The 26150-nt window shown below is 42.5% G+C and overlaps 1 protein-coding gene across 5 annotated transcripts in view; it reads right to left on the bottom strand.

Annotated features, from left to right (window-relative positions):
- Positions 1–26150, bottom strand: part of PAK1 (p21 (RAC1) activated kinase 1) — a 71387-nt gene that overhangs the window by 12334 nt on the left and 32903 nt on the right. For 4 of the 5 annotated variants that reach the window (XM_027899411.1, XM_027899407.1, XM_027899408.1 and 1 more), the window contains exons 2-9: positions 16171–16381; positions 11643–11743; positions 10062–10209; positions 8927–8964; positions 6957–7073; positions 6487–6661; positions 3419–3482; positions 2471–2519 (exon numbers count right to left, since the gene is read on the bottom strand). In XM_027899411.1, the coding sequence (XP_027755212.1) occupies positions 2471–2519; positions 3419–3482; positions 6487–6661; positions 6957–7073; positions 8927–8964; positions 10062–10209; positions 11643–11743; positions 16171–16360 (882 nt within the window). In that variant the 5' untranslated portion in view covers positions 16361–16381. Of the gene's footprint in view, positions 1–2470; positions 2520–3418; positions 3483–6486; positions 6662–6956; positions 7074–8926; positions 8965–10061; positions 10210–11642; positions 11744–16170; positions 16384–26150 lie in introns of all 5 variants that reach the window. The other variant, XM_027899409.1, reaches the window with a different exon arrangement.

The following is a 26150-nucleotide window of genomic DNA, read 5'->3' on the forward strand; positions in this document are numbered from 1 at the left end:
GTCAATTTAGTCCCACATTCAGGTGAAGGAGGAAAACACTTTTTCATCATGGGATGCTCAGCCATTTAGTAACTCTGCAAGTTCCTGCAGCCACTCCATTTTCACCCCTGCTGGATGATATTTAATGCCAAAAAGGACAAGGGAAAATACCATTTTCATATTGGACCTTCATGTCACAGTTGGATAGCCATCTCCATCTACAGCTTCTTGGTAATGAGGAAGGAGATCCACTTACTCTGCTATGGACCGATAGATTAAAAATTTTTTATTTATTAAAGGATTCTTATTATTTTGAATTGGATGTTCTGGATTTTTTTTGTTGTTTTTTTGGGTTTTGTTTTTTTTTTCTGCTTCCCTGCAAATTTCTGCTTCTAGAAACCTCCAGTAGGGTGGGTAAATAACACAGCCTAAGCTTAGTACTTCGAGGTAGTAATTCTATTTCTTTTGTCACAGCAAGACCTGGGTGAGAGAAGTACCTGTGTTTAGATAAAAGGCTGAAAATAAGTGAACTGGAGTCAGCTGTATCCCGAGTCATAAGCGAAGGGCAACAGGGATGGAATTGTTGGTTGTAGCCCTTTGGTTTAGTAGCTTTCTGCCTGCTTCAGGATATCTGCTCTTCATGTATATATGCAGAGAGCAGGGAAGTTAGAACATGTTTTCAACTCTGGTATTCAAGATTCCACACTACCTCGTGAGAGCACCTGGCCCTCAGACAAGCTTTTAAATCAGTAAGCCTACTCAGCACAGCTGGAGGCAGAAATACTTCACAGATGTATGAACTCGACTGTCTTTGGTACAACATCTAGGCAAAGGGAAGGAAATGCAATTATGCCTTTACAGAACTGCTACTTCCAGAGAAAGAGGCCTGGGTGAATGGATGGGAGCCAGTAACTCCAGTAACTCACAAAAACGGAGGATTAAAAGAAACAAGTCACAGAGTGCCAATATAGATGGATACAATTAGCATTTTGATAGTGTAGCAGGGGAGACTACAGAAAAATCCCAATACATGAAAAGGCAAGAGCAGACAGACACCATGCTGGTTTTCCACAGTATTCACGAGGGCTGCCAAACATTAGTTAAAGAAGACAAAACCAAAAACCCCCTGCTGCTCTTTGTGCAAGACCAGAAAGGAGAATGAAAGATGAAGAAGTGAGGGAAGGCATTTTATGCAGATAAAGAAATCCCAGTCAAATACTGAGGGAGCTTCAGAGAGGCTCTTGTACTTCCTCACTCCTGTTCAGAGGCAGACATACACAGTCCAAATGCATAAAGGGGCATTTTTTTTATCTGTCACATACATTAGGATACAAAATAAACAGCTAGAGTTATGCTACATAGGCATCATCAGTGAAAATCTTCAGTATTCTTTAGCCTGGAAGCTGCCCAAGGTTCCTGTATAGTGCAAAACAAAGGATTTTCCTTCCAGAGTTTCCAAAATGTGTGCCATTGTATGAGCTCCTGAGTTCAGTGCACTTCACAGAAAGGAACAGATCAACAGCATGACAAGGTTACAGCGATCCCAAATGCAGATTAAAAAACCCAGGGTCTGATCACACTATTGTAATGGCAATGATTTAAAAGTCTGTTGTAATAAAATTTTCACATGGGAGTCACCAAACGGGTCCATAAAGAAAGTAGAAAATCATCAAAGGAGTTCCTCCTATAAAATTTGTCACTGTTTCAAAATAAACACATCATCCCTTCCTCAGAGGCTGCCATTAGACTGTATTAATTCTTCAGGAACTGAAAAAACGGGTGAAGGAGTTTCAGCAAAAAGCATTATTTATGAAATTTACTGGTGGATAACTCTCACATTGTACAAATGCAAAGTACACAGGCATTGTTGCAGACTTCCATAAATACATTTGGAATAATCCATACACTTACACCTTTTAAAAAAGCCTGCATCTAGCAATAAGGGTTTCCACAGACACTGCACACCCAGCACTACTAGTTTATTATGCAGTCAATAAGCGTGGAACTTTTCGATATTTGTGAGGGGGAAAAAAGAGACAGTCATTCCTTGTCTCACAATTCAAGGGCAGAAAGCAAGTGGGCAAAGGGTGGGAGAGGAACTATTTCTATGCAAGTCAACTAGTATAAGTGTAGGAAGCAAAAGAGCAGAGGGCATATAGCAGAGTTTATGTGGAGATAGCCAACAATCTTGGGGATGAAGAGAGAAACTTCTTCTGAGGAACTACCCAGTCCAAACATTTGCTTCTGGCCACTGCAGTCACAGAAAGAATCTTTATAAATATGAAATGATTCAGGAATCAAAACTTGGGAAGTCATTTTTTCCAGTTCTCTGCTCAGACCACTCAACCATGCCTCCATAGTAAGTAAATAAAGACCTCATTAAAAATAAGATGACATGAATCCCTGAAAGACGGTCTTTATTTTGTAGCATCAACTTGAACTTTTAGGACACAATCCAAAATCCACTGCTGTGGTATTCTGCAGCACTTACCTCCTGTCCTGTAGCTACATCTATTGCCGTGTAAACTGTACCTGAGGCTCTAAACAAAACAGAGAAAAGAAAAAACCCACATTTATTAGTGCCTCATAGTGAGAGCTTAGCACATGCTCATTCCCACTTGTCTCTCTGAAGTGCTCTCAGTCCTATTCTTTTACATGCAATAATGCCAGTGGTAAACATCATCTGAAATATTTCTGAGCCAAGACTGCTGGTGGAGCAGAAGCCAGAGAATTTATGGAGAATAAAGCTCCTAGTAAGGGTCACTATGGTCATCCAAACCCTTGCTACTAAACCAGCAACTTGGCACATCTTGTAGGACTGGGAGTTTATCCCACTTTAAGTGGCATGACTGCACCATCTGGGCTTGCAGAATGCCCAACATGATAACAGAGCACACAGGATCAGCTGAAGTAAAGAAATGTAGAATTTGTAGTGAGGGAAATGGGGAGTCTGAGCCTCAACACATGGAACTGACAGCAGATCCCAGTGATTTGCCCTGATTTTCCTCATTCCTCTCTCCCACAACCCCTGCATTCCCCCTACCCTGCTTACAGGGGCACAGTACAAGCCTCAAGGAGAGCTGATTTAGAAGCAAACTTGTAATTTGAAGACTGTCTTGCAGTTCCTTCCCCACTTGTAGTTGTATTTATCAATCTGATCATCTAGTGACATATTTTCTTATATTAAAACACAATTGCTCAAAAACCCAGTTCCTGAACCTTTGCCAGGAAAGGGAGAAGAGTCAGGGGGGATGTGGAATCCAGCAAAACAATCAAAATTAAAAACAAAAAGAAGAAAACAAATAAACAACCAAACAAAATAAACTTTCCAAAGTATCAGTAACAGCTTTTCTAGCAAACTAACTTAGCCTAGTTACAGTGATTCCTTCTTAGCATATGGAAAAGAAAGGTATAGGGCAGAGAAAAAGCATATACTAACCCTTGCCCAATCTTCTCAAAATTCGTATACTTCTTTTTTGGATCACCCACACTCACGATACTTCCTACCAAAAAAAAAAAAAAAAAAAGAAATTGGATGAAGTGGATTTGCTTCAAATACTTTTTCATACACTATAGGAACCAACTGTCAGAGCAGTTCCATGGCCACAGTGGGTTCTGCCTCATGAACCACTCATCAGAAACCCAGAGGCAGATGGACACCAAGGAAGTCCTCAGTTATTTACACACATACCAGCCGCAGCATTCCCCTCTAGGAACTTCCCTTCAGAAATGGTGGGACAGAGACATTAAGAACATTTAATCTTCACCACCAGTCAGTGTTTGCACAGTAGGCACAGGATGGGGGTACACAGCCCTCACACATGGAAATACAATTATTTCCTGGAAACCTACAGCTTTAAGTCACCCCCAGATTCAACACATTGGATGGACTAAGATGCCTCTGCACTGAAACATCTCTAAATTTGGAGGCCAGGGTCCCAATTGTTTTGGAGCCAACAGTCTTCTACAAAACTAGCCAAAGATTTCCCAAACCATGACAATTTATGGCAGAAGAACATATTTATGGTGTCTTCACACCGGCACAGCCACAGCCATTACTGACCCAGTGACTGGGTTGCAAGACTGAGGGGGGGAAGGTGGAGAAATCCTTCAGAGCTCAAACCTCCCCTGGCCTGGGCTGGGCAATGCTCAGCTGCTTTTCTATGAACCCAATTGTCAGCAGAGGTTTTAGCAGCAGTTACCAGCATTGCTCTGGCTTTGGAGAGCAACCCAGAACAATCTCGACTCATTCTTCCCTAATGTGGCTGTTCAGCCAGAAGAAAGCATATTACTGCATCTCTCAAAGGGAAAAGCCTGGTCCTCTGCAGCACAGGGCTGTGAGGGCCCACAAACTTTAACTGATATTCATAACCCCCCTATGGCAGGCAGGAAACACACCTTTTTTAGGCTGAAGAAATCATAGCAAACAATATCTAGAGCTCAGCTGGGACCAAGTCTCCTCTCTAACAACACCAGGGTGGCTAATGGGATCAAGGGATGCAGAGCTGCGTCTGAGTTGGTGTTTGCAAGTCACTCAAGCTGCCAACATATGGTGCTGCTTTCACAGGGTCTCAGGCTGAGCCTTAACAGATGTATATTGGCAAAGAAACTGCTCATGGTCATTAAGCCAAGAAATCCAGTAGCAAGCAGAGCAAGAGCAGGCTATTTTCAGACATCACTGGAGAGCAGCCAAACCCAGAGGGTTTAGGGCAGACAGAGGTAGAAGAAGGGAACGTGGCCCATGTTTGGAGAGGAGGGCAGGAAGAGAAATCTGACTATATAAAATGCACTGTACAATTACAGAAGTATTGTTGTCTGCCCTGAGGGCCAGTATTTCTGGGCAAATGTTCATAAACTTTCCCTCAAAGCCAAACACAGGCTGCAAGTTCAGACTGTGAGACAGGCAAATGTTTCCCCAAGGCAAGGACAGGACAGAAGGCTGTGGTGACCAGAGGCAGTTGCCAGTTTTGCCCTGTTTAATGCTGCTGAATGTAAAAAGAGCCTACGTTTCCAACCTTCCAAAAAGTCAGGTGAGGATTCATTAGTGTTTGCACAAATGCTGCGCTAATGCAGAGGCAGAGATTTAGCAGCTTCCTTGTAACCTTCGCAGGTCTTTAGAGCATCTTTGGTATGTGTAAATATATTTTTGCTTTCCAATTTTAATCATTTTATTCACGTGTCAAACCAAAACGTGAAAAGGTTGCTTGTCTGCACAAGTACAGCTCCACGGCCCTCAGAGGAAAAACAAGCTCACAACAAGATTAAAACTTCATTACATATTTCTGACTAGCCCACATTTAGAAGCTGACACCTGGAGCAAGCAAGGAGTCAGAAGGTACGTTTGGTTCCCAGCAATCCTACAACAAGCACTTGCATTTCTCTTTGTGACAGAACTGGGTGTATTTGTATTAGAATAGCACTTTTTTCCTGCCACAGTTGCTGCCTGCCGTATCTGGTCACAAAAATTACTTGAATCCCTAAAGGTACAAAGATCCTGCTAATTCAGTGAGTGAAGTTGCTGTTCTGAAACAATGGGTATAAGTTTTCCAATAGTAAGCAGTTCCAGTTAACATGCCATCAATTCAATTTAGGCTTTACTTAAAGAATGAGGTACTCAGGTACCATTTTAATATATTAATTTTTTTTTAAGTTAGACCCTAAGATTAAATTTTGCTTCATCTAGCTACTAGACTTTGCTTCCTAAAATACTGACCTTTAGGGGTATACCCTCAAACCAAGGAGACCAGCCTGGCCATGGAGGTGCTAACATAGTTTATGTAAACTGAGAAGCAAGGCATGGACATAACTAACATAGGATTAATAGTTCAAAGAATGAGAAATGCTCAACTTTCAGTAAAAACTGGCCCAGGCTGAGGACAGCAATTAATTGCAAGAAAGAGCTGTTTCAGCTATTGGATATGCCACAGCATAACCCTAAAACACCAAGCAGCAGAGGAGCACTTGCACTGAAGGTAGGAATTGTTAAAGACACGAGGACACAAGTGAGAGACTTGATGACATCTTTCTCAGAAAAAAACCACCAATTTGGACACCCACACAATGTTAAGGCACTTAAAAATAAGCAAGTCATTTACACCATGATACTGTGGAAGGCAAACCTGGGGATGCATTAATTTTCTCTCCATCTTTTAGACACCTTGTGTCTAACATTGCAATATAATCATTTGCGCTTCAGAGCTAAAGAATAACAAGATGTGGAACAATCTCAGATTTCACAGTTAAGTAGACGTTATTTATTCAAGGCTTGTTTTGCAGAGCCTGAGGATCTGTAACTCCCTGGGGACTTCAGTTAGCATCACAGGTGCTCAGCTTACATTCATGCTCCCCTCTTACATCTGCCTTCAAATTTTGTGTTGTGACTGTATGCCAATGTCTTCAGTAAAGGATCTCAAAATAGGAATGTCAAACCATTTCAGCTTATTAGGATTCGGAGAAACCAACACAGCAGGACCTGGAATTTAATTTTTTTAAAGAACAAGGACATACTTAATTTTTCCAGTATCTCTTCATCTGACATTTTTGGCTTTTTCTTTTGTTTCTCCGTGTTCCTGACCAGCATGTCGGGCGCTGTGGTGCTGTTTTCCGAGGGCGAAGTAATAGGAGAAGTGGCCACATCTCTGGTAGGAGGAGGAAGAGGGTCTATCACAGAGCGGGTGTATATCTAATTTTGTTGAGAAAAACATACAAGTCAAATGAAGATTTAAACACTTCTATTCATTTTGTTATTGTTCTTGTTGCTGTCAGGGATGCATTTCTATAGCTACTTTGTTAGCAACTAATGTCACTAATCAAGGACTTTTCTCCCCCACAACTAGGCAGGTGATAATACAAAGGTACTCTGCCAGAAAGAATGACTCCCACTGCCTCCCTCCTGCTCCCAAGAAGGGCTCAGGACGAAGAGTCACAGTCGTGACCCGACTGCACCAGTGGAGCCCGAAGGAAGTATTTCTGCTCACAGATTTTGTGTGTTCAGGTCGCGGAGCTATCACGGGGGGTGGAGCTGCATCGTCTTCATCATCTTCATCTTCAGACACTGAGGGCACTGCAGGGGTCTCAGAGACAGCCTTCACATTCTGCATGAGGTTACACAAAGAGCAAACATTAAAAAATCACAAACATCGAATTAAACTCGTAACTGAAGTAAGTGCAGAAGAACAATAATCAGAACAGGCTGGCAAGTTACAACTATCTGAAAAATTCAAAGCCCAAAGTTCCTGAGGCATCATGGATGTGCAGTCCAGCACTGACAACCTCTCTGAGCTTGTCACCTGCCTGGGTGACAGCAATCCTCTTCCCAACGATCCACTGGGGCTCTCTCTCTGCCTTCCCAACACCCACACAGCAGACCTAACAATTCTGGAGACAACACCAGGGTTTGGAAATATCTGTCCCTATTTATATTTTCTCTTTTGTTTTTCCACTTGCTTCAAACTCTGACCAAGCAGTATGGAGATTTCAGTCTTAAAATCCTATAATTAAAATCAAGATCTCAAAGTTGGGAGGTCAAGCCAACATCACCTTGTTAGTGAGAACTAAGTAATGAGAGATCGTGGAAGCAGAATCTGGCAAAATCTTTTCAAATCTCTTAAAATTACTTTCTAACATAAAATTCTATAAAAAACTAGGAACAATCATGGGTGTTGTTTAAGTTTTATAGTGGTTGAAAAATTAACTGGAATTTTTTGCATTACTGTGATTAGAAATCAAAGTCACTTTTAACCTTTTAAATGTGAAACTGAAGTTCATGGCATTCTTTACGCTATGAGCATTTCAGAATATACTTGGTGAAGTCCTCAACCCAGTAGACCAACTCTGTTTGTGCACCATCTGTTCTCTAAGAGTGGCAGGGGGAAAAGTATTAAAATAAAGTTCTCAGAAAGAGAGGGAAAGCAATACAGTATTTCACTTATGCTAAAACACTTGAAGTCACCATCATCCCAGCTAATAATTGCCAAAGTGCACTTGACATAACACAAAAGCTTAGCTTGTTTAAAACAAGAAGAAAATACTTATATACTGGGACTTTCCTGAAGATCCTCAAAATTAAAGGCTACCCAATGTCTTCCAAATCCATTATGCTATGGTATCTCAGTAGACTGGTAACTACTTCTTTTTTCAGGATTTACTTTAAAATCCAACTGTCTTAGATATTCAAACTCCTGAGGATCGACACAGAATCACATGTAATAATGAACAATGGCGGAAACATTTTCCTTTTCTTTTTGCAGAGAGTCTTAAATGATCAAATACGAATACAGTGCCTCTGGAAGGGAGCAGAACAAGACAATTCTAGATAATGGGATGGCCATGAGAAAACAAGAGATGAGGGAATTGTGGGGTTTTATGAGTCATCTTAAACTGAAAGTCTTCCTTCTTCAGGCCTCCTTCACAGGCATATACAGCAACTAATCATGTCTCCTAACAAAGCAAACAGGAGTGGTACCTGCCCTGGTAAGGACTGAGTAAAGGTCAAGCGGAGAGGAGGAGAACCTTTTATTTCCTGTTCTGCTAGAGATTAGCTTGGTTAATCAACATTATTTACTAACCTGCAAGGTCTGATTGACCAAAACTAAACTCTGTTATATCACCAATGTTTATAGAGACATAAAACCTGACAGCCCAGCAGTTATCAAGTTCTAGGTACGGGAACAGATCAATTTCTATGAAAACAGAGATCTTTCTATTAATTAATTTACTAGTTCCCATTCATGAATTCACTATTCCCTAAAAAAAACTAATTGTCTACTTTATTCTCCATCAATTTAGAAACAGTGAAAGAACCACGCCTGTGCAAGTATTCAGCACACAAATACATATAGTTCAGATTTTAAAACACTAAGCAGTCTATGAGTTTGCATGTAGTTAAATAGTTTTTGCAAGTTTTTTAATCCCCAAACTCAAGACAGAATGTGAACTTATGGCTTACCAATGTATTTGATGAATTATAATCCTCTGCTGATTTATCTGAAAGAGACAGATAGTAATGCTGTTATAACTGAGTTACAAACCCAGCAGCACTGGGGAGAGGAGAAAGGGCCAAGCCCCCTTTGGAAAGGGCAGGAAAAAAGGCTGCTCCCAAACCTAGGCATTACATCCAGCTCCCCAGAACAAGCTGATCCCAGGCAGATACTGAAATAGAGGGTAAATAAATGCAGGTCCCAAATCCCTGCTGCAGGAGGGTGGAACTGCCCAGAGCAATACCTGAATGAATACTGTCCTCCATCCACTCACACAAAATATTATCAACGAGCTAAGTCACCAGCAGAGGCACTACAGCTAGCTCAGGACCTGCAAGATGTTCAGTCTCAGTCACCTGAACTTCTTGGAATAGCACAGAGGACCACATGGGTCAGCTGGTGGGCTTCTCATTTGACTATCCAGGTACATATGGGGAAGATTTACTCCTGCCTGGAGCCTTCCTAATTAATACCAGTTCTGGTGATGTGGTTCTATCCCCTTAAAAGAACCAAAGTGGGGGTTAGTATTTCGAAAGGGAAGGAGTTGAAGTTGAAAGGGAAAAGGAGTGGTGGTTGCAGCTGTCCTTCAGAGGGCAGGCAATCCACACAAAGAGGCACAAAACCTTGGCAGCTTTGACTTTTGGGAAAATCCAGCCAGCAGTTATCAAGCATCCAGGCAGCTGAGGCATATTCCTCAGTCACAGGAGAGACCTTCTCCCCAGGCATGCATGAAGACACATCCACACCCACCCTGCAAACTGAAATTGGTGCAAAATTTAGCTGCCTGTTAACTCCAGGGATTTTCACAACTGGGAACCCAGCACCAACAGTCTGGGATCTCCTTTCCAGATGCTGACTGCAACCATAGAAAAAGTATGTGTTTGGAGATTTAGCCAGTTGACTGACCTCTTTTTTGGCTATGCAGGGCATCAGGATTAACAGAACACCATTTTAAAGGAAGAAGGGTGCTTGAGCAGCCAGAGAATCTCATTCATATCTTCCTTGAAAAGACAGATCTGCTTGTTGTTTAAACAGAAGAAATCCCACATGCAATGACTAATGGATAGCTAGACAAATCAGCCATATGAGACCATCAGCATATACCTGTGAAACTCATGTATTTCTGACTGTTGGAGATCTTCTTGGAGTTGTAAAACTCCAACACGTCCAGCACTGCTTGGGGGTTCTTCTTCTGCTCTGACTTGGTGATGTTGGAAGTCTGCAGTAAACGTGCCCATTGCTCTGGCATTCCCTGTGGAGAAATGCACCTCATTAGCTCACAGCTGGCCTGATGGGGTTCACAGAACACACACCTGCTGCCACAGTTCTGCCCCAGCTTTTGGGGTTACACAGAGGTGTGAGGGAAACAGAGAGAAAAAAGGACAGAAGAGGAGAGGAAAGAAAAAGAGGTGCTGAACAGATGCCTTCCTACCCACTGCCTGTGTTACAAGTCACACATTCCTTACATGGACAGGCAAAGGCCATTCTGCTCGTGGGGCTCTGGGTGAGTCCCAGGTCCTTTGCAGACCGCAACTCAAAAGCTGCAGAGTTCAGAAAGAGCATCAAGAAAAAAAAATTAAAAAAACCGAAATCCTTTATGCACAGGTATACACCTATTTATGTGTACCCAAGAAAGACTAGAGAAGTGGCATACACTGCACAGCCCCTAGCACAATTAACATGCAACAGTCATTTGGGTCTTCTTGTAGCACTAGAGTTCTTTGCCAATAGCAGTTTGTAAGCTAGAGCTGGAAAAGCAGAGGTGTTAACTTCACATCTGAAGTTCAGAAATTCATTACAGGGGCATAATTTCAGCCAGGAAATAAGTACACTAGAGTGCAACCAGACCTGTTCCTTTCCATCATTAGCAAGCATAACTGTATGGACAAAGTGGCCAGGCACTGGGATCCTTTAGCAATAACATTACCCTCCCTGTTTAAAATGACTGGATACACCAGTCAGGTAAAGCCTCACTGGCACATGTAGGGTAACCTGGGCAAGTCTAGAGGCTGCCATGCAAAACAATGCTGTACATGTGATTCAGGGTAGGTGAGCAAAGTCCCTGAGAAAGCAGCACATTACAGACAGCTTAAAACACCTTGCTCACAACTTTTGCTGCTATGATATATTATCTCATAATCAAATAAGAAAAATAATAATACAGGGAAATATGACTGTCTTTATATTATTTTGCATATTAATTAAAAAAGAAACACCTCAGCACATAAAAGTATCTGACATTTAGCCTTAGGACAGCACATACATGTTCTCTTGTAAGTAGTTATAAACATCTGTGTGTCTCCCAAAGGGAAACTCTCAGAGCCCCACCTGGGGGACAGAGGCTATTCTGTAGTTTTCAGTAGAGTATTTCAGCTCTAGAAAAGGAAGGGAGGGGAGGGGAAGGGAGGGAAGGGAGGAGAGATATACCATGTTTTGCTGACCACAAGAGCCAAAAAAACAGGAAAGGAAAAGTCTGCTGGCAGCCAGGGCTCTGGGGGATGTGCCAAGTTTGACAGTCGCTCGGCATGAATTAGTGGGTAACCTCTGCAGATGTGTTTCAAAGGAGATCAAACCAGATGATGGTAATAGCCTTTCCAGCATTACTGTATAAAAGATTAATGGGTCCTGGCTCCTCCCAGCAATAAGCTAAACCACACAGTTCTCTTTTCCTCCAGATTCACTCACTGTGAATTCTCCCGTGACCGCATCAAACCCCACATGAATCGTGTGTTCGAAGTCTGAAGGGAGGGAGATCTCCGGACGCTCTTTCTCTTTCTTCTTATTGGCTGGAAGAGACAAAAACAACAACAAAAAAATCCATAACTCCATCAAGAATTAAAATCTCCAATAGCTTCCAATTCACCTACACAATCGCACCCCCACACACCTTTTGCTAGTCATAGGATTTCGAACTGGAGCAGACAAACAACAAGTTTAAAAACTTTGTTTCCTTGCTTAAGAGAAGCCACGGTGAGCGAACAACAAAAATAAAAGTCCTGTAACACAGGAGAAGCATAAAGGAGAAAACTGATATTCTGGGTATGTAAAGTGTCAACTAATAAGTCTAGACTCAACAGCATGAGAGCTATTTACCTAAAATATTCACCTGAACTCACATAGGTCAGAGTCAAAAGCTCTACAGGGGCAGTAAGTGGAAGCCAGGCAGTTTTAAATAAATTTTTTTATCCATTGTTTTAAGCAAATTTAAAAAAAAAAATATCATGTGCTGTTAAGCATACACCTGCTTCTCATATAAAGCCAGGGACAAAATTAACTACAAGTACTGCTTAAAAATTGCTTCCTTCATCATATTTCCTCAAACCAGAGGTTATGAAGAAAACTATGTGTGCTTCTGCTACAAAACCTTATATGAGCAAAACCACTTGTATTTTCTGCTCACAAAATGAACCAAAGGTGGTTTTAATAACAGGCTTTGATGACATGAGCAAGAGAGCAGAATCCAGCAGGTGAGGAGCAGAAGTCAAAAAGAAACGGGAAAGGAAATATATCAAAGCAGATGCACCCTGCAAATTTTAAACTGAGGTCTTCAAACAGGATTATTATTATTATTACGCCCTGGATTAAGTTCATCCATATTCATGATGTGTTAAGGACTCCACCTTCCTTTAAATATTTATTGTATTCAAGAAATTGAGATGATTTTAAGGAAGAAGCACATTCTACTCAGCTTTGCTCCTACTTGCAGTTATAAAATCAGCAGAGCCAGGAGAAGGTGACTAAACCACTTATGTTTCCCAGCTGCTACCTTTTTTATCCAAAGCCAAACAGAATTTGTTTAGTGGCTGACATTCCTGGATGCATTTTTGGCAACATGAATGAATGTCAAACTCCCAGTATTTCAGAAGGTTAATGCTCAATATAGCAATTCTTTAAGACACTGCTGTGGTTAGTTGCACAGAGTGGGTCAGGGCTTGCCCCAAAGGACTGAATCCTATTTCTTTCAGTGCCAACTCTGGCACTGGTCTCTGTATCACTACAGAGTTACAGTTGCACAGAGCAATTCTGGAGAAAAAAAAGGATCAGATGCTCCACTTGGGACACAAAGACGGAACAGATTGTTTTTGATCCCTCTTTCAAACAAAGGCGATGGAGGAAGCTGAATCACAGAAGAGCAACAGAGTTGCCAAGGGGAAAGGAGAGGAAAAAGGAGCCATGCTGGAGGAGCCATCACGGAGAAGGGAGCTAGGAGGAGACAGAAACATCTGCTGGTTAGCAGATGGTGAGCATCTGCAGCCCAGAGGCCTGCATGTACTTGTGGTGGATGGAAAGCAAGAGGAAAAGAGATGCATCAGAGGTCTGCCTACAGGATCAGCCCATTCCTACAAGCCAAAGACTAAGGTGCCATCTCAGTCTAGAAGCCCATGGCTCAGGTGAGGAAGAAAAGGGCATCTCTACCAGCAGCACTATGCAGGAGTGCTGCACGGCTGATAAATACCCACATCTCAACCATTCTAAGGTGACTGACACAGTAGACTTGAACATATTCAGGTAGAGTAGAACACTTCGAGAGCAGCCTGGAAAGGGGTATAGCTCAAGAAGATGTATAGCAAAGATGTATGAGGCCCTGGATTTATGCCCCGTGTGTCCTTTACATGATGCCTCTGCTCACACACAGGGGCAGCACAATGGAAGAGACACTTCCCAAAGTTCCTTCAGGTAGAACTGCTCTTCTTGACCCAGAGACCTGTAAGAGATGCTTTCAGGATGTCCCTCCTTGTTGGCCTCCCCTCTGATCTGGATCCACAAGCAGGTCTGTCACCTGATCCACAGAAAAACTTCACATGTTTGAGCTGCACTTTTGCATAAAGCACAACCCCTTTACCATCTTTCCCACACATCCTTCATGAATTCCCTGCTCCAGTACTGCTCCCTGCTCAGAGTGAAAAGCTACCACTTCTCCAAAGGGACTGGCAGCATCAACTTCAGCAGCTCTCAAGACTACAGGATAAAAGCCCATAAAAGCCAGTTTTGCTAGCAAAATTAACTGCCAAGCATTTCAGATCTTCACAGGCTCTTTGCAACCCCAGCAGAGGTTAAACACAACTCACTGGTTTCCCTGGATAAAGATCCAAAGGTCACGGATTTGCTCGAAATTACTTTCCTCTAACTGAACGGAAAGCAACTTCCCTTTTAGTTCAGCCAAACTAGCACATAACACCAGAAGTGTTTTAGGCACAAACCAAAGAGAGGTGTCCGAATATCGAAGAATTTCATTACATTTAAGCAGCAGCAGGAGGCCCTGGGAATATAGCTGTCATCATGAGATGAGAAGTTTTCATAGGACGAAAATCAATCCATTTGCAGTGAAGGTGACAGTGTTACAGATATTTTTTTCTGACAGGAATTAGAGGACAGAAGCATCCATTCGCGTTTGGGCAGGTGTACTGCAACAGAAGGCTCTGCTGGGCTTGGCTAAACAAAAATCTCTGATGTCTTGAAGCATCTGCCATGTTGGCCAATCTTCAGTAAACATAGGCATCATCAGATCAGTGGCAGTCTGTGCACTGATTTTACCCGAAACATTCACTTTTGCAGCTCTCCTTTACAATCCAGTTCAAACTAGCATTTCAGGTTCTACTTCTTTCACTCTTTCATAAATTTCAGGTGATTTCTTTGTTCTCTGAAACAAATGATCCTAGAGATTTTAAAACCTCACTCCCTTAAGTAAGCCAACACAGAAATCCTGCAGCTTTTTAGGATTCTTACTCATAATAGCAAGTTCTAACTCAAATCCAGCAAGCTTTTAATATTGAGTTCGTGGGTTTCTGGACTGCAGGTTCAAAAACCCACATTTGTAAAGCAATCCAGAGTTGCCGAAAGTATCAGATATTAATAATAATGAATGCCACAATATGTTGTAGGAAATGATCCTATATCTTGCTTATTTAAATTAGTGAAACTATCATTTCAATTAGTCTTTTCACTAATAAAAATTAGGAGGCAGCCTCCCTCCTGATGCTCAGGAAGCTGAAGATATCTGGGTTTGACTTTAGTTACCCAGTGCCCAGACATCAATGCAATACAGAAAAAAGCTGATGTATTAGAAAGAAGAACTCCAAAAAATAGGTCAGATATAAAAAGAAACCAGCATATATTAGGGGATGGAGATTTTTTTTTTCTTACATCACTTCAAAAGATTCATGAGGGAGAGGGTTTCTAAAATATCCTGATCTTAAAAATTATAATTTCATGTACAGTTCACAGCTCCTATCTCTTTTTCCATCTGTTACAGTCCGTTTAACAGGAAAAAAATTCCTTCAGTTCACAAGAAATGCGCAAGAATTTTCAGTAACAGATAATTCTTAGAAGCAAATAGACAATGCCTGACCCAAACATTAGAACAGGGCAAATGGCCATGAGGTAAAATATGACAGGTTTAGCAGTCATTGTGTGTTACACTTGTATAACTCAAATTATTTGTTGTTTAAAAGAACAAAACAAGCAAAAGACCTCTCTCTGCTCCTCACCAAAGGAAATGCCAATGCCAGCTTTAATTGGCGAGCTTGTAATTGGCACAAAATTCATCATTCTCAAGACCATTCCATACAAGTCAGGCCGAGAAGTAGCAGAGCTAGTCCCAGAGCAAGTCCCAGTTTTCAGGGACACTGTTCTCATAATTTATGGGAAAACCCCTACAAGAAACAGCAGCCTCCAGGAGACCTGGAGAGGGATTTTGACAACGGCATGGAATGACAGGACAAGGGAGAATGGCTTCAAAGTGAAAGAGGGCAGGCTTAGATTAGATATGAGAAAGACATTCTTTATTGTGAGGGTAGTAAGGAACTGGCATGGGTTGCCCAGAGAAGCTGTGGCTGCCCCATCCCTGAAAGTGTCCAAGGCCAGGTTGGATGGGGCTTGGATCAACCTAGTCTAGCAGAAGTTGTCCCCATCCATGGAAGGGGGGTTGAAACCAGATGATATTTAGGGTCCCTTCCAACCCACTCCACTCTAGGATTCCATGATTTTATGAAAATAAAGTGAGATGGATTAAATGTGACAGGATTAATTATTAGAAAAAACAAATCAACAGCCAGTACCTTATATACTGCAAAACAATCAAGACAGATGTGCAGGAAACAAACACACCATATTTTCTAAAACCTCAATCATCACCAAGCATCAAGTGCTTGACTACATTCAAGCCGAGCAAGGTTCAGACAGAAACTTTATTAGGAGAGATGAGGTACTGTACTTTTATCTCCTGGTAAAATGGACCGGTAAAATCGATCCTTCCTCTTCTTTTCTTCTGGGTTGGGAGGCAAAGGTTTTGAGCCATGGTTTAAAGTCCCAGGATCTTTGCTTCCCGATCCAATCATAGTGCTGGTATTTCTCATTGGAGGAGCAGGCGGTTTGTCTTCTGTTTCAACTCCATTGTTAGACATCTTCAGCTGAGGAGGCCGTTACTGGGAATTGGAAGAAGAAAATAAATTAGAAGCCTTATTTATTTATTTACTGTAAACTGGAACCACACACTGTCAAATCACAAGCAGGTATTTGCGGACTAACCTGTAACCTCATATAGAACCATAGACTTGATAGGGTTGGAAAAGACCTCTAAGATCATCAGGTGCAACCATTAACCCAGCACTGCCATGTTCCCCACTAAACCCTATCCCCAAGTGCCAGATCCACATGCTTTTTCAACACTTGCAGGATCGGTGATATCAACACAAACCCAGTGCCAGCACAACAAATTCTACTCAAGTTCCAAATGGTTTTTTCTGTTAACAAGACTACGTTCAAGCATTTCAGTTTTAGATCATTGAGAGAAGCCTGTTTCAGGGTACAGCCAATTCTCAAGCAAACCATGGAGCAGAAGTGCAGGGTGGGAAGGCAGAACAGTAAATAAAAGGTAGCAAAGCGCAGAGATACCTGAGTGGAGCCAACAAGTTGATGCGTTCGTAAGACCTCTTAGATCCATGGCAGTTACCCTAAAAACTACGTCAAAAAGTTTGCATCAGTCTCCAGCACAGCACAATACAGAGGGACTGAAGTTTCCACTCAGAGTTTTGATGCAGCTGCTCAGGCTCCTTTGCCACAAAGCTGCTGAACAGGGTCAGAGGCAGAGATGGTCAGGAAGCCGTGAGCTGCACCCACATCACCTCAGATGCGGTGCCGTGGCCCTCACTGGTTCCAAGCCAGCCCTGGCCTTCCTGCAATAACAGCACACTTCAGGAGCAACTCAAATTGCCAGAAAGTTGACAGCATTTTGTTCTGTTGGGAGAGTCAAACAAAACTAGATCCCCAACATACACTTAAATCCATAAGTAAATAATCCCTGCTGCGCAGATTTAAAGACAGAAGCTTGGGAACAGCAATAGATTATTCTGCAACAACTAGCTTGTTCCACCCAAATGAGATCAGCATTACTCAGGACACAGCCTGGCTGCAGCAAGATCCTTCTGGAAACTGGAATTCATCTGCACTATATTCTCAAAAGTAAGCTGGCAGTTAACTGCAGAACAAAGCAGGAACAGTTTCTGTATGGGTAAACAGTTTCTGTATGGGAAAAGGGAGTTCAACAGCTTCACCAATGTCACAAGCAGTAAGGGAAGATGTTTTACTCAGGGAGAATTATGGAGCAGCAGAAAGTCAGAAGCAGTTTGCTCTCCACAGATGAGAAGTCCAGTTACAAAGCCAAGGTCACTGCTGACTTCCAGGGAGCTGCTTTTCCATAGAATGGACTTGGAGGAAACACATTGAGTCACACACCAAATGGACCCCACAACCATATCACAGTCCTGCGACCACACAGCACCCAGCCAACCTTCAAAGTCTTCTTCAGTCAAGCTACTGATGCTCAGTGTAATCGGAAAGGCACACTGCTCTCACCACTGTGGGGAGTTAAGGAAGGCAAACACTGCCCCACAGAAGTCGCTCAGCAGCAATGTGTCAGACTTCGCTGAAAGCAGAGTTTCCCTAACTGTTGCCTGCCAAGCCATGGCTGGTCTGCAGCTCCACCTTCTCCTCCACTTAGTTGATTCCTAGTTTCTTCACACTCCTCAACAGGAGGGCTGGCAGTGTTGAACAGCCTGTAAGGCTTTGGGCAAGCCTTCCCACACAGGGAACTTTTTTAAAGGTTTAACTCCAGCCCTGTTTCCTTCCAATATAACTCTGCAATGGAATTTTAGATGACAGAGTAGCTTTTGAGGCATTGCTTTTAACGGCGGGACAGTTTCAGTGTTTGGGAGCGGTGGTGAGAAGTCAGCTGTGCATTTGTCTGGGTGTGTTCTAGCACGAGCCCTGTGCATCCCCCACTGCTCGTGCTTCAGCCTCATGCCATTCCCCGGCATAAAACGGAGCAGAAACAAGTGACAGCTGGAGTGCCAGCCATTAAGTGGTTGGTGCAAATGAATACTCTCCCTGTCTAACCAGTGGAGAAAAGGTCTAAACTAACACCCAACTGACAAACTTGGCAGCCACTGCTGCTCACGTATCCTGTGCAACATGAAGATACTGGGGCCTTGCTGACAGGCTCTGCACATCACAGTGTCAGTGTCTGTAACTGAACTGGCACAACTAAACCATTCGAAATGACATAACCAGCAGTGCCACATAAAAGATGCATTCTTTGCATTGATCTTACTTTACTACGACAAAGTGAATTGCTGGGAAGGTGCTTGGAATATGCTGCAAGCAGGGAAGCAGAAGGAAAATGAATCTTAGCAGCTCAGTGCCTGCCAAACAGCCCCCCTCCACCAGGAGCAGCACCACATTTGCTGCTCTAACACCCTCATTTACCCCTACTGAGGTTTGAATAAAGGTGCATCCAAAGATTCTCCCACCAGCCAGACTTCCTGGAGCTGCAGGCATGACTGGAATGGAGACTGACTCATTTCTGTGTCCCTCTCCCACTGAACAGAGGGGTGAGTAGGTGAGAATTGATGTTTGATGCTGTCAAAGGCACAAAATTAAGCAGGGGACAGAGTAAAGTTTATTTTGTTTACTTTACAAGATTTGTGTTGGGGATTGGATGCAACATGAGACTGAAATAGAGCACTACGTAGCCCCAGGCTAGAGAAAAAGAAATGAGGAATAACACAAAACAAAACAAAACAAACAAATTACAGGCAGAGGTTGGCCTGGTGCTGGGCAAAGTAAAAAGAACGTAAGCAAAAAGCCAATAAAGGACACTAAAAAAAAAACCTCTGGATGGCAAGCATCCTCCCTCTCAGTTCCACCGGTGCAAAGGGACATCTGCTCTCAGTTTCTTTAACATAAGAGGGGTTTTTTCAAATCCCTCAGTGAGAAGGAATAGCACATGCGAATTATGGTGTTACCTCAGGGTTAGAAACACTGGCAGTACAGATTCCTGTTTATCTTACATTATTCCCTGAATGAGCAAGTAGCTGCTGAGAAGTTACACAGTTTAACAAACTATATTGTTTCACATCTATTTGATAACTGCAACTTTTTTTGTAGGTGAAGTCTATAGTATATGGTCTCATTTTTCCCCCATTGCTCAAACACCTAGACCTTTCTCTTCATCAGTCTTATGTTTGGAGTTACATCAGCTATTTAATCTGTTTGGAGATGGAGGGGTAAGAAAAAGCCTTTGACCCACAAAATTAAGAGACTGGACCCACTCCAGTTTTCCTCTGTAATAGCAGCACTATCCTAGAGAGTTCCAAAAAGCTTTGTGCCACCACATATTTAAAGGGAAATCCAAGAACCTGCTTACGTGAGTCCTCCCACTGAGAGAGAGAGACATAGTCCATCCCCAAATGCAACATCATTAAACTTCTATTGACTCCAAATTATGTGGTTGAAACCCTGTCCTGACAGAATTACACCCACATCTCGGAGCTGAGAGCCTGAAGCCCGGAGCCATGCCAAGTGGTGACAGAGGTGGCAGTCTCCCTCACTGTAGCCTAGGTGGCTGTGCAAATTCTCTTCTTCCAAAAATAATCTCCTGCCAATTCACATGTAAGTAGGTTTCGAACAGCCTCCCCCCATGTAGGTGCTGCTCAAATTCAGAGCACCAGGCAAGTGCTTCACCAGCGGGCATAACATCAGTGCTACACCACTGAAATGAGTCACTCTGCTCAGCACAGTCCATCCCAGTAGGAATGTAAAGCATCACTGGACTGAGTTATTTCCTTCTTCACACCAGCACAACTCCGCTTTGAGAAATCCATCTCATGTTTCCACAGTATGATTAGGTGAACAGTGGAAGCAATGAAACAGCACATGAACTTTTCAACTTTCAGAGTCAGATGAGGGAATACATTTCAGTTGCAGACACAATTATTCTCAGCTACAATATATATTAAAATACCAGCCCTCAAACCAAACCCTGCAGACAGCAGTAGCAAGGCAAAGCCATGATGCAGGACTATTGTTTCTGCAGACATTTGGGAGTACTGAAAGTTCAAGTTGTTTCAGCACATAGTACTTAAGTTTTATAACATACTGCAATCTGTGACTGCTGTAAGTCAAATCATGGTGGCCTTCAAACGCTCTTTGTCCCTCCCCATCAACTTTTGAAGCCCACTAGCTAAATTTGATTGCCCCAGCCTCAACAGAGACCAACAGCAAACCTGACAAATTCTCCTTCCACATCCACAAAACACTTCTGCAGACAGGAAAGAGCAACAGACAACCATCACAAGGGGACAAGAGACGTAGGAAACCACTTGGCATTTCAAGGCAGAGCACACAGAGGTACTGAAAAGAAGATAGCACCCACAGGTGCCAGCAGGGGCATCCAACAGTTCAGAGTACACACACATGCAAAGATCTGTGTTAGGATGATCACAGAATCATTAAGGTTGGAAAAGACCCCTAAAATCATCATGCCCAGCATCACTGCGTTAACCGCTAAACCATATTCTCAAGAGCCACATCTACACATCTTGTGAATCATGAAGTTAATGCCTAAACTACAGGCATAAACTGTAGTACAGGCACAGTCCCCTAACACAGGCACAGCCTCCTGAGACATTCACCTAGCAGAGTGGGAGCTCAACCTATGAGAAACATTCTGGCACTACTCTGTGCAACACACACACACACAAATAAAATAAAAAAGAGAGAACAAAGATCCTCTATGTATGTCATTTTTCCTTCCAGTTAACCACATCATTTCAAACCTGCAGCTCCACACTGAACTGTAAGTTTCTATCAAGCTGGTTTTGTTCTTTGCGTTCCTTAGCAAGACAGACAGATGACTGATGGCTAAAACAGAAAGCAATTAAAAAGTCAGAGAGGCTGAAACCTACGCTACAGTAGATGCCATAAAGATAACTACGTCCAATGCATACTAATTGCAGGAGTCAACATGGAAACTCATAAAAGAGCCATCTATAATTCATGCAGTCTGGCAAGGCAGTAGTTGTAAGTTACTTACTACAACTTACAGATGAATAAACTACATTAAACGAGAGAGGGTGGAGGAAGATGCTCAGCAACTGCTCTTCCCTCTCTGCCTACTAACAGAAGGAAATCTCACACTTTTCCAAGATGTTATTATTCTGTTGTTGGCAGGGTGAGGAAAGGGTGTCTTTCCCACAAAAAAGACAGAAAGAGTCTTAACCTTTAATGGAGTAGGTCCTGATCAGAACAAGCACTTTACCTCTGCACCAGTATCCCTGCATCCTTCCACCCCATGGCTAGAGATTGGTGGTGCACAAACACAGTTAAAATTTCCTAATTCCCCTTTGCATTGCCCTGGTGAGAAAGAGCACAGACCGTCCCCTGCTCTGTTCAAACACATTGAAAGCAGCAGATTCCTCCCTGTGCGTCACACTTTTCTTCAGATTCCAGCAGAGAAGTAATACCAGAGTTACCAGCTAGGTTTCGACACAGGATGAAAAGCCACTCATTTGTTTTTTATTACCTTATGTGGGACTAAGTCTCAAACACCTGTCTCACACTGAAGGAAAGGCACCCCACATGTTCCACCTGAGAAAGAGGTAAGAGTTGTCCTCTTCCTCCACCCAACAGCAGATGGGACCTGGAATACATGCTGTCACAAAAAAGGCAGCAGCATTACACACACCCCGAGGGAGGACAGACTGATCATCACATTTAGAGGTGATTAAAAAAAACCCTCAGAAACTGTAGCATGTAGCTGTCACCCCAGCCAGGGACTGCACATCTGAGCACTGTGCCTGTGCACCAATTAAACAAAAAAACCCCAAGGACCAGCAAAGCATCAGCCCAGACCTAGCATTTACATGTGAATTAAAACAAAACAAAAAACCAAAACAACAGGTTTTCATAAAGTTCTAATAAATAATTACAAAACAGCAGTGTTTGCTGATTTCTGTTTTAGAACTCTCCTGTTACACCACTGCAGATGCTGCCAACACCTAAAGATGCAAAAGAAATCGCTAAATTAAATGATATAATCACTAAACATCAGTATCCACTGCTATAGCCCTACGGGTGGGTGTGGGGAGGGGGAAGGGAGACATACTCTCATGGCAGATGGCCAACTACTAGTTGCAGTCTTGCTCCACTGCCAGCATTATTTCCATAGTGCTAGACATAAAGGATGATTGACCAGTTACAAATCAACAGGAAGGCTGGAGGATTCCACGGCTTGGAATTTTAAAATCCCAAAGGGTGGAAGATCCTTTTTAAAAACAGCCTTTAATTTAACCCCAAAAGTTTGGGCTAAATGCAAGAACTGTCAGGTGGGGGTTCCTTAGCCCGTATTTGGCAGGAGGACATGGACATCACTGCAGCAGGCAGGAGAGCTGCAAAATCTCTCCCTGGGCAGATACACATGATAACCCATCCTACTGCACAGATATGCTTCTAAAGAAGAACAGACTAATTATAACCACTCGATTCCTAGCAACAGAGTTCTCCTTTCATTCAAGCTAAGGAGGCTTCTTTCTGTTTTGTTTTAAATAATCAAGGCCCAGTGTTCATCCGTTTCTACAGTGTGGGCCCATGCATGTCCACTGTGACAGTAACCCACAGTACGGAGGGTTTCAGTAGCTCAGAGGCAGGTCAAGCCCTTTCCATCACATTAGGCTTGGATCCAAAACCACAGAGAGGCAATGCCAGCTTAAATTGCCACGTTCAAACGTAGCTTCGGATGTTTCACAAATAACGGGCAGTGTCAGACAATAATCGTTTCACAATCAATGCCAGCTATGCCCATGGACCTGGAATACACAATGAACTCACCTTACTTGTGCTCCACTACTCAAGCTTTGAAAGCTGCAGAGATCAGCCCTGGCCAATCCCATCCCTGGGTTGCAGCCTCCTCATTTTGACTGAGCATTTACCCATTTCAACCAGTGCTTTTAAACAGCCCAAGAGAAATAAATCACATCCATATTTAAGGGGAAAAAAAAAAAAAAAACCTCCAAGCTGAGAGAGAAAGAACCAAGAGTATAATTTTTAAAAGCTCTCAGCCCACAAATCATCCTCCTTATTTCCTCATATCCAGAAGTAATGCCTCCCCTCCCCCAGCTACAAGACTGAACAAGTAAGTTTGCTGTTGCAGATGTCAGGACAGGCTCCCTTTTCCAGCACAGTATGGAGCAGCCCTGGCTCCAGTTCTGCTTTTGCTCACAAGAAGGCAGGGCTTCAACCACACCAGTCAAAGTAGTCACTAGAGTCTGAGCTTGCTAAGCAGGGAGGGAAAAATAAAGGCCTCTTATGTTAAAGCATACCCAAAGCCCATATAAACAGGTTTCCTGGAGGAAATCTGTGTTCCAGAGGAAATGACTAGATGCAGCATAAAGAAAATATATTAATCCACACAGTTAAACACACCCCCACTACTTTGTGCCTAAGTTACTTGGCTCTGAGTCCTAACTACACATTAGCAGCAACAGCAACTGAAAGCAGCCAAATCATTAATCATTCTTCCATTCAAAAGCTTCCAATCCAGAAGATGAATGTAGAGCACAGGGCACAGAATTAAGCCCCGCTATCACCTAATGTGGAATAATTCATAGTACAACGTATTCACATAATAAATACAGGTACATATTTACAAAAACTGCAGCTTGTTAAATGCAGAGATTTGCCATTTAGCAGTGGGGGTTGGGGGTAAGGAATATGTCAGAAAACTAGAACATTGTCAGATCAAGTCAACAACATCTCATAGGCACAGAGGACACTGCAATGCAATAGCTGAAAGTTTGCATTAAACTCTAAAAAGTGAGCTTTTTCGGAGGTGAAGAAACACCAAGACAGAGACCTCCGAAGAGGAAGCCAGTGTTCTTAACTCATTCAGCTCCTTTGTGGCCAGGAAAGTAAAGAGCAAGAAGACAACCCAATTATCATTAGTGGATGAAGCCATCCAGGAGCCTCAATTAGACTGAGGGGAAAATGCCACAACAGTTCAGCACTAATTGGAAATGCAAACATTTATCATCAGAGTAGCGCTCGCTCCTGTGTATAGCTCCATTGTGTTCACTGCAGCTAATGACAGTAGGAAACTCAGTGTTCCATAGTATTTATGTAATGACTGGCAAAGCTGTCACATTCCCTTAATTGCTAGCCAGGATTTTCATGCTGGCAGCAGTTTTCAATCAAAGGAAATCGTAAAGATTGGTTCAGTTTCACATTGCTTCATTAAAGTTTTGGTTCTTCTTCAATGTTGGGGAAAGAGGAAGAATGAATAGCTCTCCCTCTGCATCAAATATGAGTTTTTTGTAGACAAACTAAACTAAGAGAGAAGGAAAGCACCGTCAAATACCCAGAACTGCAAAAGCTAATTTAGCATCAAGACAAGCAATTTGAGAACTGCACATAAATCTGCTTCAGGTTTCCAATGATTACTCCTTCAAGTGTGATACACATAGTGTTCTTAAGAGTGGTTCAGTTACAAGGCAAAATGAAAAAGCCTAGGGTTCCCCCCCAATTGAACTTTCACAGTAGAGCTTTCTTTGCTGGTAGAATATCAGCTCTGTGTTTAAAAGTATATGCTACCTAGCAAAATGCCCTGTTCTACCTACTTTATAATTCCAGAACAGAGAGGAGTACCCATAGCGAGTACACTGAAGAAGGCCTCACATCCCTAGACTTCCTTACTTGGACTGCAGAGCATTCACTATAGTCCATTAAGAATCACGATCATTTAATTTAATGAGCAGTAGTTTGTTCTTAGGAAGTACCATCAAGCCTTTTACCACGTCATTTACTCAGATTCCAATCATACTTACCGTATGTCAGTAGAGAAAAGAAAGCTCTATAGGACTGGCACAAAGGAACTGCTGTTTCTGCAACATATTACAACAAAGTCTGCATTAGCGCTCAGTTAAATAAAACCCATGAGCCAAGTGAACTATTTTTACTCCACTGAACAAAAGGAAATATAACAACATCACTTATTACAGCAGTAGGCCCATTTCAAGGCACCATGTAACTAGGAGAAGGAGTTAATTAAAAGATCAGATATAGTAGGCAAGGGTTTCCTCAACATCTTTGTGCAAGTCTTTCTGGTACATGGATCTTCTTACCCTGTGTTCTTGCTACAACCACCCAAGCAACTTTAAGTAGGACACATGGATCTTCACTGAGACCCAGTTAAAACTCACTCTTTCTCAGCAAGCAGCCACATTGACTGCAGACACAAAACCCAACCCAGCAGACTGATCAAGCTCCCATACACAGCCCTGTCAGCATCTGCAGCAAGCGACTTGCTTCTTTCAATCCAGTTCCCACTGGACAAGCATCTACATCATACAATTAGAAACAATATGAACTGCAAATTCAGCAGAATTGGGATTTCACTGATGGATGGATTGCCAGTACGCATGTTTTATTCATCTAAAGACTGCTTTGTCAGGTTGTTGCATATCCTCTGTGTACTTAAAATGCTAAAAACCATTTTATGGTCACTACTGAGAAGCCAAGGACCTCTATAGACAACGTTGCACCTCTGCTAAGTGCTAGCCAAAACTCATCAGATTTCCAAAATGAAGACAACCACCAATGATGGATGTTCTAGGAAGCCATAGGAGTTAAGGCATTTTGTTCACCATAGTACTCCCTCCCATTGCTAAAGTCTACTTGCTCAATTTTCATGGCTACTTCCCACTAAGGTCAGCAGTGTATCAATTAGCCTTCCTAGGAGAGCACAGCATGCAGCAAATCCAGATGTAGTTTTCTGATCATCCTTCTCTACTTTTAATAATTAAGATTCAATGATGTTCACTACCAGCAAGCTCTCATAGAGGTTTCTGCTACCTACCCATAACC

Source organism: Empidonax traillii, unplaced genomic scaffold, assembly GCF_003031625.1.
Source record: "Empidonax traillii isolate 1590-97213 ecotype Southwest subspecies unplaced genomic scaffold, ASM303162v1 scaffold665:size397641, whole genome shotgun sequence".
NCBI lineage: Eukaryota > Metazoa > Chordata > Aves > Passeriformes > Tyrannidae > Empidonax > Empidonax traillii.